A 12,021-nucleotide genomic window follows, 5' to 3' on the forward strand; every position below is an offset into this window, starting at 1 on the left:
CTTACACCAAAGACACGTGTTTGATTCCTCATCATTTGAGCACAATGTGTGAAGCCTGTTTCTAGTGTCCCCTGCTGTGATATATAGGAGAAAAGACGCCTCTGGGGTTTTGGTGGATGATGTAAAACCGTAAGGGGATGGATTTCTTGACACAGATAGTTTTACATTGTCTACCAAAGCCAAGAAGTATTTTCTCTAATATATATACTGTCAGTGATGGATAATGTAGATGTAGATGATCATTTAATGAAGCTAAATAACAATAACTGAAGCGCACATAAAATCAATTTAATGACAGTAACTACATGTAGATAATTTAACCCCTCCACCTTCATCAGCCCGGTGGCCATGCAGCAGAGTGTCTGTCTACGAATCTGCGAGTTGCTGTTCCAACCTCGCTGGGGAAAGCATTTGTAGTTTGAGCTTAATCTTGAACGATATTTTTCAGTTGATTTCAAACACTCATGTATCATTTGAATGTTGTTCATATAAAGTAAGGAAAAGTAAAGCCTGGGAAGAGGTCTTTCTAGCGAAAAGTAAAACCTGTCCCTCCAAAGCAAAAAACTCAAATGTGGTTATTCTGGGAAAACAAGAGATGACCTAATATATAGTGAGAAGCACACTTCATGTTTATATGTTATGAATATTTCATTCTTCTCAAGTGGTAGGGGGCATTGCCATATGAGTGACAAATACTTGTCATGATTCCAATTTGGGTCTTTGAATGTCATTTAGAAGTGAAAATACATAAGAATGAAGATTTTTATGGATATCAACTTCTTTATGAGAGAACACAACGTTTCGGAGTTAATGCTTACTCCTTCATCAGGTGTAAGCATTAACTCCGAAACGTTGTGTTCTCTCATAAAGAAGTTGATATCCATAAAAATCTTCATTCTTATGATTCCAATTTATTGGGTGGTTTTCACATAAATAATAAATTTGATGATAATAAATATAATGAAATGGTTGAATGAAATGAACAGTTTCATAAAATATGATGTGAAGTTTTCATTACATTTTGTGGAAATGACCTGTAAAGATCCGAGGTAGAATGGGTCTTCAGCAACCCACGCTTGCCACAAAAGGCGGCAATGCCTGTCGTAAGAGGTGACAATGTTATTGGGTGGTCAGACTCATTGACTTGGTTTGGTTCCCAATTGCACAGACTGATGCTCATGCTGTTCATCACTAGATTATCAATAGGACTTGATTATTTACAGACCACTGCCATATAGCTGGAATATTGCTGAGTGTGGTGTGAATCTAAACTCATTCACTTTTGTGGAAATATGATCTGTGATACAACTGGGGTGTGGCTGACCAGAGAACATAGCAAAGAAAGAATAGACAAAAAAAATAGATTTTGGAAATCAACAGTATCTGTGCTGTTACTGCTTTCTACTCCTGGCATCTGTAATATTAGTAGTGGTTGTGATAGCATAAAATAACATTCATTCACGTATGTCTCCCGACAGAGAAGGTGGAGGAACTGCGCCTCCAGGCCGAGGACCGAGGCAATAAACTTAAACAGCTCCTCGTCAAGACAAAGAAGGATCTGGCCGATGCCAAGAAAGTAGTGAGTGTCTTACAGTCGTTCTTGTATCATGCCCCATCGTGATATTACTGGAATACTGCTGACAGTGGCATAAAACATTACTCACTCATATCGACAGTAACTGTTACTACCTGTTGTACTAACTGGTCATTCATTACAGGTGTGTCTGGGGCCTGTGTTTGCCATGACATAAGAAACCTGCATATCTGACTCCTCAAGACATGTTTATGACTCCGTGTCGTGACACAAGGAGTCATGATGGCTCGTAAATTTTGTATCCATGGATGTAGAAAACCTGCCTATATGACTCCCATAACATGTTCATGACTCCCTTTTATGCCTAGGGCAACCACTGTGGGTCAGAGGTCTTTGAAAATCATGACTCTTGCCAAATACTTGTCATATTTATAGATGACCTTCCCCTTGTCCTTGCACATGTGACCCGTGAAGGTCCGGGCCTTCAGCAACAAATGCTTGCCATAAAAGGCGACTATGCTTGTCATAAGACGCGACTAACAGGATGACACATGTCATCGGTTCCCAGTTGCGCAGATCGATGCTCATGTTGTTGATCACTGGATTGTCTGGACCAGACTCAATTATTTACAGACCACTGCGATATAGCTGGAATATTGCTGAGTGCGGCGTGAAACTAAACTCACTCACTCACTCCTTGCACATGTTGTTCATGCTAAAGCACCACTTGTTAGTAAGAGGTCCAGTTTTTATTACCTTCCTCCCGAAAAATGTGTATTTTGTTTTGTGACCATATTGTGGAGACTGTCATGTTTTGGTGACCTAACTCTGATTCAGGGCCTGTGGAATAGCGTAGTGGTTAAGCGCGTCAACTAAAGCCAAACACCCTGGTTTGATTCCCCAAATGGGTACAATGTGTAAGCCCATTTCTGATGTCTCTGGCATGACATTGCTGGAATATTGCTAAAAGTGGCGAATAACCATAGTCACTCACTCTAAGCCAGGGTTTTGCTGCTTCAGGTGTCCACAGGTTGTTCAGCTTGGCCTGATCAAGTGAATACTAATACATTGCGTGACCGTGTCACAACTGGTTGGGTCTATTATTGTGAAGGGGTGCTCCTTTGTCAGCTGATTGTCAGCATGTCCGAACACCTTGACAAGGTTGACAATTGAACCAAATTAGAAAGCTTATGACTGTAAAAATAATTCAATTAAAACATGAAATGATTGTTTTTTCAGAAGAGTTGTTTTCCGGGACAAGTTCTATAATGAATCCATGTATGCATGTTTCACACAAATGCAACAATAACAACATTCTCTGCTCTCCTATTTAATGAAGTTAACTCAACCAGCCGTTTGTGCCCTTTGACCTCCCAGGTCATGCATAATGTAGAGTAGCTCAGGTCAAGCTGAACAACCTGTAGTTTTGTGAATACTAGGTCTGAAGAGGGGCAGTAGGGTAGGCTTGTGGTTAAAGTATTCACTCATCACACCGAATACTCAGGTTCGATGGGTACAGTGTGGGAAATCCATTTCTGGTGTCTATACCCAGAATAAAAAGTTAAGCACCAGCCTATTTGAAAACTAAGATGTAAAGCTGTAGAAATGTTAGGCTAAAATAAATGGGACGACCAATCCATAGTTAGAGAAGGTTCATCTATTGACTGATTTAGGGCTACCATAATCATTTGTATTTGCAATTAAAGGAAATATTGTAAAATAAAGATATGAAGTTTCTGCTTTTTAAAGCAAAATGACTATTCCTAACATGCTTATACAACTTAGGTTTCACTCATCAAAAATGACAATCACGTGACCATAAAACACTCATTTCGGATTTTAACTTTTCAAAAGAATGTAAACTGTCTGAGTAACACAAAATGCCTGTTTTCCAAAAGGGCATACATCCTGTTTAAAGTAAAGGACACTTTCAATAATGGTTTGGTTTTAATCTGAAAAGTACTAAATCAAATTCAGATAATTGGGGGTTTTTTTGAAAGATTTCCAATCAGACAACCTATATTGGCAAATATACTGGGTGATGCTTACCATTTTATTCTAAGTATACATTGGGGAAATGTTGCTTAAAGCAGTGTAAAACTAAACTCACTCATTCACTCATTCACTCACTCAGTCACTGACTCGGGGACGGTTTTATGCAGGAACTGTAAGTACTCCTTTCATGCATTAAATTGAGTGATGGTGGGAAGAGAAAGAACAGAAATCATTTGACTTTGTAACTTTTACCAGGTTGCAGTAAGGAATATGCAATATCAAGGGTTAGTACAGTGTAGTAGTTGAAGTTTTACAGAGGGTAAACTGTTGTACAGCGATGTTTGGTATTTGTTCCAGGAATCTGAGCAGAGGACGTCCTCAGCTCAACTACAGGGTCAGATGGAGCACCTCAACCAGCAGACAGAGGAGTACAAGGTGAGGGGGACAGGGGGATGGACCGAGAGAGGGTTTCAGGGAAGCAGAGAAAGAGGAGGAGAGGGCAGGAAGTAGAGAAGAGATGGCTTGAGGGAGAGAGCAGATGGTGTGATTGAGGAAAGGAGATGGAAAGAGAGAGAGACACACAGAGAGAGCACATCTGTTGTGGTTGTGCAAATCCAGAACAATATGCCTTCTCATGTCAGTTGTGATTATAGGTTAAGGACAATGGTCTATTCAACATCACGTACTTGAGATCGTGATTTTATATGATGATGTTGTAGGCATTAATGTCTGCTGTGTTGAGATGGAGATTGTTTGTGTCCACAGCTGCAGTTTTCCGAACTAGCGGGTGAGAACCAGCGTCTCCAGGAGAAGATGAAGACTATATCAGACTCCCACCAGCGCACTGTGCGGTCACTGGAGAACCGTATCCAAACCCTACAGGACGACCTGGACATAGCCCAGGGGGAGTTGAAGGCCGTGCAGGCCGAGTACGATAGCTACAAGGTAGGGAGTTAATAAGAGAGCCAACTGTTAATTGTCATTGTAAATCACTACTGGTTTAGCTATGACTGTGTCTGACTGAGTGAGACCAGACAATCCAGTGATCAACAGCATGAGCATCGGTCTACTCAAATGGGATACAGTGATATGTGTCAACCAAATCAGCAAGACTGTGAACTTGTAATACTGCTTTAAAAATTGTACACATTATCAAATGTGAAAGTCTGATGGGGAATTGACCTTGCTCCCTTCTGCCTTTCCAAGGTTCAGTGGTTGGTGTTGGAGAGCAATGGATGTAACTCTGAATATTAACTATAGCCCCCACAGGGATCCTGAAGGATTGATTCCCAGAATCCTTAACTTGTTGTTAGCACTACTGGAGATTGACTCTGAGTGACATCAAGTGATTTTACTAATTGATACTGGTGACCACAGTCAGTGTTTATCCTGGTCCAAACTGACCCATGAAGATGTCTTCAGTAGCCCATACTTGTCGCAAGAGGCAACTAACGGGATCGGGTGATAAGGTTGACTTGGTTGACACTTCTCATTGTATCAAAGTTGTGTAGATCAATGATGTGGATCACTGATTGTCTGATCCAGACTCAATTATGTACAGACCACATCCATATAGCAGGAATGTTGTTGTATGCAGCATTAAACACCAAACCATACAACCTGGTCCAAACCAGGGTCTGTGAAATATTAGGAATATGTGCCCCATTGCAGAAAAACAAATGTTTTTACAAGTGTGCTGGCTTGCAGGTTCGTGCACACAGTGTCCTGCGACAACAAAAGACAAAGTCTCCACAAGATTCGGCCAAGGAAGTTGAGAAGCAGGAAAAGTAAGTCAGACATTTGGAAAGGATCTTGAATAATTCTAAAACCATGTTTGGGTTGACCAACGGTTAAGTGTTTGCTTGTTATACTAAAGGCTTGGGTTTGATGACTCACATGGAAACTGCATGTGAAATTGGATCAGGCATTTGTATTATGTGAGATTGTGAAGTGCATGAGGAGTTTTTGTCAAGATTCTGAATCCGCATTAGTCTAGGAATGTTTTGTAACGGTGTTCCGTTTAATTTCAGAGAGAGGCTTGAGGCCGCTGTAGAACAACTGAAGTTCAAACTGCAGCAGGTCAGGTAAGTGAGATCCTGTCCTGCACACACACCATTGCTGACTTTCATGCTCATTACAGACTCATTGGGTTGTGGCTCTGGGTTGTTGATACTTTTCTCTGGTCTGTTTGGTTGAGGTAAAAGCAATCTGCAACCGGCCCATCAACCAGTTCCCTTCCATGTTTACCATCAGTCTTCCATTACACATTCTTTGACCATATTTCCTCAACCCCATTCCCCGACAAACAAAAACCAACAGGCCAGATCACCCACCCAACCCAAAAATTGATAACACATGTTATAGTTTGGATTACACTTTCTCAGTAATGTACAGACACTAGTGCTTTTCGAGGTTGAGTCCCATCTGTGATTTGAACCCACACCCCTAGAAGCAGGCTAACAATGGTCAGCACTCAAAGACGGGACTCAACCCAACAAATGTGTTAGAATCTGTACTGAAAAAGTGAAATCCCAAACATGTTACATGTTACATTTCACCATTTTCTAAATGGCGTTTTGCAAATACACAGCTGTTCAAAACCAATCACCCCACAGTCGACAATACACGTACACCAGACAGGCTGACCCTACTCCTCACTCATTCCATGTTTCAGCGATCGTCTTACTACATCCCAGACAGATCTGGAGGCTCTACAGGACGAACACGAGCGTCTTCAGCAACGACATGACAGCCTGCTGCTGGATATGGACACCAAGGATGCCAACTACCGTAAAAGGTGAGGTTGGAGTAAAAGCTGAGAGTGTGACCCTGTACTGGACAGTATGGTGTGGGTACCTGTGAGCCACAATAAGATATTGATGCCTGTGTATTGATCTTAGCCAGGTGTGAACCAAAATAAGGGACTCTTCGTAATTTATGGCTAGGCGGGATGGTGATGATTTTAAAGAGGGTCACCCATTTTGTTCTGCGGAGGCAGGGGCTCATCACCCCCTCACCAGCCATAAATAATGAACTGTTCCTATGGTGTTGACACCTGTAGATAGGTGTTAGTGAGGTATTAGTATCTGTGTGGCGTGATCTTGTTCTGGGGTTTGTTAGACTCAGTATAGCAGTGTAACAAATAATACTGAGCCTAAGTACAGTTAGACTGGTGTGTTGACATTGATACCTGTGTATTAACTGTGTTAGTGAAACATTGACTAGAAGGTAATAACCTGATGAAAGGGTTGGAAGTAGCCCAGAAGTGTCATGTTGTATATATTGAAGAAGTTGTAAATTCATGCCATACTTTGTTTACGTTCCAACCTCTGATTTCCTATCAAGCATCTGACTCATGTGTGTTGCCTGCAGGTTGGAGGAGGTGTCGGCAGAGAAGACCAGCAGTGCCGTGGAGCAACAGGAACTCATCTCACAGCTAACCTCACAGAACGAGTCACTTGCTGTCTCACTCAAGGTTTGTGCGAAGGGAGATTATCAAAGGATCCTAAAGAAGATAACCTTGTCAATGGTGTGACATGGAGACCACTAGAAAATATGTCCAAACCACCTATATCCAGACTCCTGTGAATTTGATGTTGTTATAATGCCATGGAATTGTTCCTGACTGCAGCATAAAATTATTGCCTCACTGACTCACCCTTGTTCCAAGCTGGTTTATAAATACTTGTTGGTTTGTGGTGCAGGAGCAGATCCGTGCAATGCAGGATGATCACAACAAGGCCCAGGAGTTTCTGCAGAAGCAGCTGGACCTGGCAGAGACCGAGAACCTCCGCCTCCAGAGGGAGCTGCAACAACAACTACAAAGGTCGCTGAGGGTCAAGGACAGCAGCGAGACACGAGATTCACCACAAGAATTTGTGGCAGATTATATGCATCCTGAGGAGCGACAGGAAGGGGAGGTAATTAATATATACCAATTCACACTACAATAAGATGGGGATCTGATAGTTACAAAATCTGATTGTCTGTCAAATGCCATGATTTAATTTCCAAGTATATTGTGTGTAGATCATTTCAAGTATCCAGGCAGTTATTGACCTGTTTGCTAAAACTTGACTATCAATCTTTACATATTCAACTTGATACACTTGTCAAAAGGTGTAGTAGTGTAGCCTAGTGGTTAAACAATTGCTCATCTTGACCCAAATCTCCACTTGGTTAAAATATGTGAAGCCAATTTATGGTGTCCTTAATTTTCACAGCGATGGGGAAAATAAAATGAGGAAATCTTTTATCATTTCACATCAGAATGAGAATTCTGGGTTTGTGATAGTTGGGAAACAGGGAAAGCAATACACCCTAAATGTTGTTCATATTTACAGTATGACATTTTACCTTTAGGGATCTGAGATTACCGATCCTGAGCCATGTGCCAAGACTTCCGTGAGTGCTGCGGGCTCCCTCACCTTTGAACAGCTGCTGAAGAATCCCCTGGATGAAGGACAAAGTAAGCATCTAGAATATACTGGCCTGACGACAGTCGTCAGAACTAGTTAATGTCCTACCTGTGAAGAGCCGAGTTAGAATTGATCTTCAGGAGTCCATGCTTGTCATATGGATCGACTGATCAGTTGGTCAGGCCTTGCTGACTTGATGGACAGATCTGGTTAATTTTGACTTCATTTCAGAGCTGGTATTTATGGATGATTTATAGTAACTGATTACACTGTTGCATTTCAGGGGAGTGGGTAGCCTACTGGCAAACAAGGATAAGTTGAGCACCAACTTGACAATTGACCAATATCAACATGCACAGATTGGTCCAACTTCTGTTTGCTTACCAGTAGTTATTAAAGTGTCTGCTCATCAAACCAAAGACCCAGGTTTGATTCCCCACATGGGTACAATGTGTGAAGCCCATTTCTGGTATCCCCTTGCTGTGATATTGCTGGAATGTTGTGTAGAACCCAACCATACTTAATCACTGTTTCATCATAATTGTTTATGATAATGAGTGAGAGTCCTTATTTTTCAGCATAACACTACCTATCATCTATAAATTCAAGGCAAGAAATTAATTGCAATACAGATATATTCCAGAACTGGTTTATTTTGCAACAGTGTTGATACCATGCACTACAAACTGATTTCTTCTTCAGTGATGAAGATAGAGCCAGGTGTTGATGAGGAAGTGTTGAAGACCAACCTCGTCACAGCTCAGAAGAGAATCGAGCACCTGACAGAGGTAGGAGATGCTGTGGTTACAATGGTTACCTAGCAACGTGATGTCTTCTATTGTTATGTGCCTCACCGAAAGTTCATGCACTGACTGCACTGTTTGCTCTGCACCGTGAATTCTAGCTTTGTTGTAACTGAGCGCCTAACAAATGTATTGTTTAGGCCCCTATTCTATGTGTTACCTCTTTACCTGTCGTGTAGTCTGTGTGTGCTTTAGCACCTCGTGGAGTTAAGAGAATTAGTGATTACAATGGTTGTGCTACTACTTTTGCGCACCTGACCGAGGTTAATGCTGTGATTATATTCGTCACTTAGCAACCACAAGCGTTACCATCTTAGACTCAACAGGGAAACATAGTGTATTGGGACTATCGTTGCTGAGCTGACCTGTAGATGATGGTGTACATGTTTTTGCTGCTGCAGCTGCTCAATGACAGCGAGGAGACTGTTAACCTCTACACGGAGCAGGTGAAGATCCTCAAGGAGGAGATCCGCAGACTGGAACGGAACGAGGAGCGTGAGACTGAGACACGCAATCTGGAATACCTCAAGAACATTCTGATGAAGGTGAGACACCTACTAGGCTGGAAGAAGTGAGGGAGTGAGGGGTTACCTGCCCTGATGCTTGGCTTCAAGGGGAGATAATAAGGACTTGGAGTCAGTATGCTCTGTCTAAGTTCAGGAGAGAGGTGGTGCTTGGATTGGAGGGGAGATAATAAGATCTTGGAGTCAGTATGCTCTTTCTGAGTTTGGTTTAAACACGATTTCTCTGTGGGCTCAGGAGGGAGGTGGCAGTGGGTTTTAGGGGGGATATAATGAGGACTTGAAGTCATTATACTCTGAGCTCGGGAGGGACAGAGGTGATGCTTGATTTTGTGGGCAAATAATAAGGACTTGGAGTCAGTATACTGAGACTGAGCACAGGAGAGAGGCGGTGCTTGGCTTTAAAGGGAGATAGTAAGGACTTGGAGTCAGTATACGCAGTCTGGAGAGAGGTGGTGATTGGCTTTAAGGGGAGATAATATGAACGTAGAGTCAGTATACATTGTCTGAGCTTAGGAAGGATTCAGTTTTAGGTGTGGACAGGAGGTAATGAGGAGCGTGGTGTCAGAATGGTTTCTCTGTGGGCTGACACTATAAAGCTTAAGTCTTGACTTACACATATGTACTACCACAGACACATTCAATAGCCCCACATCAGATGTTAGACCAATATCACCCTGCCTTGCAGTTCCTCTCGCTGAAAGTGGGAGACGAGAGACAGCAGCTGGTTCCAGTCCTCACGACAATGTTAAAGCTCAGCAAAGAGGAGATGGACAAACTCACCGCAGTTGCTCAGGGTACGTCCAGAATCTGCAGTGATCCAGAGGAGAGATCAGTATATAAAATGTTCAATAATTGTTCAATTTTTGTAGGAGACATTTGTCTTTTAAATGAACCCATTTTCAATGTGCCCTGCCATGATATTGCTGGAATATTTATAAAAACTGTACTCACTCACTGTTTTTAAACTCTGAAGCACTGTTATTTTGATCAGGCATTTTCTGGGACAACATGTTTTTTTTTAAATGATCCAAGACTCTTCAATTTCAGTATCAAAAACCCAGTCTTTCGTATTCGCCGGAAGTCAGTTAATCAACTTCTTCTCTGATATTTATCAATAATCAATACTGATGTTTAGTTAACTATTATGGATCTCTGTGATATCAATACCCAGGCTTGTTTACAATGGAAAGTTTTTCAACTGTGACTCTTCTGTCTCCAGGTGAGGAGGTAGGGGCAGCAGGCCAGGCCGGAGGATGGGGGTCATATCTACATCGCTGGTCTGGGCTCGTGTAGTCACATTGACCTGTCATGTGACTGTCACATGACTTGAAGGAGGAATCATATTTACGTCAGTGGCCAGGAAGTGTCACACTAAATAGGATTGTCGGTGTAAGGGTCGTGCTGTCACATGAATATTGAAACACATCTACCTTCTTGCAGTGTCGCATGACAGATCATGTGACTGTCACATGACTTGAATAAGGGATCATATTTATTTCAGTGGCCAGGAACTGTCACACTAAAATAGGATTGTTGGTATCAGGGGCATGTTCTTGCATGACTGAATGTGGAACCACATCTACGTTCCTGGAGTGTCACATGACAGATCATGTGACTGTCACATGTCAACATGCCTGACTTGATTTAATACCAACATGTAATCTTCACTTGTGCATTGCACATTACATACAACTGTACATATCAGGAATCTGACAAGGTTGTCATTCAAGAAAGCTTGGTGTCTTTGAACGGCATTTAGAAGTGATACACATAAAAGTGAGGATATATGGATGTCAGACTGTTACTCTGCCTTTGAAATCAAAATGTTCACATCCATAAATTCTCACCCTTTTATTTCTAAGTGTTGAATTTCTTTGGCCTTTAACTATATATGTGATGTGTGTATATATTGTATGATCTTTTGTGTGAGTTAATGTGTGAGAGAAAGTGGCCATTCAAGTTGACTGGATGCTGAGCATCTGTAAAATTTATGTTCAGAAATTGCATGTGTGATATACCAGGATTTTCCATGTATTCTTACAGGGTGTGTTTTCTATTAGGCTAAATAAAAAAGTGAAATGTTTCTCGGACATCAGCGCGTCACTTTTATTTATGCGCATAACAATTTTTTATTAACGTTTTAAAAAGATAATTTTGACTTGGCATCGTCCCAATCATCCATTTTCCCACTGTCAGAATGAGAGTCTGTAAGAAAAAGTGTGATTGAATCTACAACTCATTAACACATGCTAAATTTTCCAAGATGTATTTTTGAGAGAAAAAATTAAAATGTTTTCCTCCATCATCACTTTTTTTTTCATAAAAAATTAAATTAAAGTCCTACCGCCCTCATCACTTTTGAAACAAATGTGCCCGAGAAACATTAATTTTTTTATGCAGCCTTAGTTGTAAATTCATGTGATATTTTGAAGGGATGTTACGTGACAATATAAGGGGATATCGTGATTTTTTTAGGGGATATCGTGATATTTCAGGGATCATGTGATAACGTAAGATATTCTGATGGGATATCTTATGATATCATCTATCATGACGAGGAGGAGAGGCTTCTAGGAATTCCTACATTCCACAATTTCCCATCACAGTGTATTACCAGCTGATCATGTTCAAATCAGATGGTGGTCCTTACTGACCAGTACCATTTGTGAGCAGTAATTTTAAACCAGCTCCCAGTGCTCCAATTTTACTACAAATTGAAACTGAATAAAACTGACATTAATTTCAAA

At 41.3% G+C, this 12,021-nt stretch overlaps 1 protein-coding gene across 1 annotated transcript in view; it reads left to right on the forward strand.

Moving 5' to 3' along the window:
- Positions 1 to 12,021, forward strand: part of LOC137281607 (GRIP and coiled-coil domain-containing protein 2-like) — a 30,705-nt gene extending 18,684 nt beyond the window's left edge. Inside the window, exons 16-28 of the mRNA XM_067812943.1 lie at positions 1,479 to 1,579; positions 3,887 to 3,964; positions 4,295 to 4,474; positions 5,237 to 5,316; positions 5,560 to 5,613; positions 6,204 to 6,326; positions 6,902 to 7,004; positions 7,234 to 7,449; positions 7,892 to 7,997; positions 8,650 to 8,735; positions 9,152 to 9,295; positions 9,960 to 10,068; positions 10,494 to 12,021. Coding sequence (XP_067669044.1) covers positions 1,479 to 1,579; positions 3,887 to 3,964; positions 4,295 to 4,474; positions 5,237 to 5,316; positions 5,560 to 5,613; positions 6,204 to 6,326; positions 6,902 to 7,004; positions 7,234 to 7,449; positions 7,892 to 7,997; positions 8,650 to 8,735; positions 9,152 to 9,295; positions 9,960 to 10,068; positions 10,494 to 10,567 — 1,454 coding nt within the window. The 3' untranslated portion in view covers positions 10,568 to 12,021. The remainder of the gene's footprint in view (positions 1 to 1,478; positions 1,580 to 3,886; positions 3,965 to 4,294; positions 4,475 to 5,236; positions 5,317 to 5,559; positions 5,614 to 6,203; positions 6,327 to 6,901; positions 7,005 to 7,233; positions 7,450 to 7,891; positions 7,998 to 8,649; positions 8,736 to 9,151; positions 9,296 to 9,959; positions 10,069 to 10,493) is intronic.

Source organism: Haliotis asinina, chromosome 4 (assembly GCF_037392515.1).
Source record: "Haliotis asinina isolate JCU_RB_2024 chromosome 4, JCU_Hal_asi_v2, whole genome shotgun sequence".
Lineage (NCBI taxonomy): Eukaryota > Metazoa > Mollusca > Gastropoda > Lepetellida > Haliotidae > Haliotis > Haliotis asinina.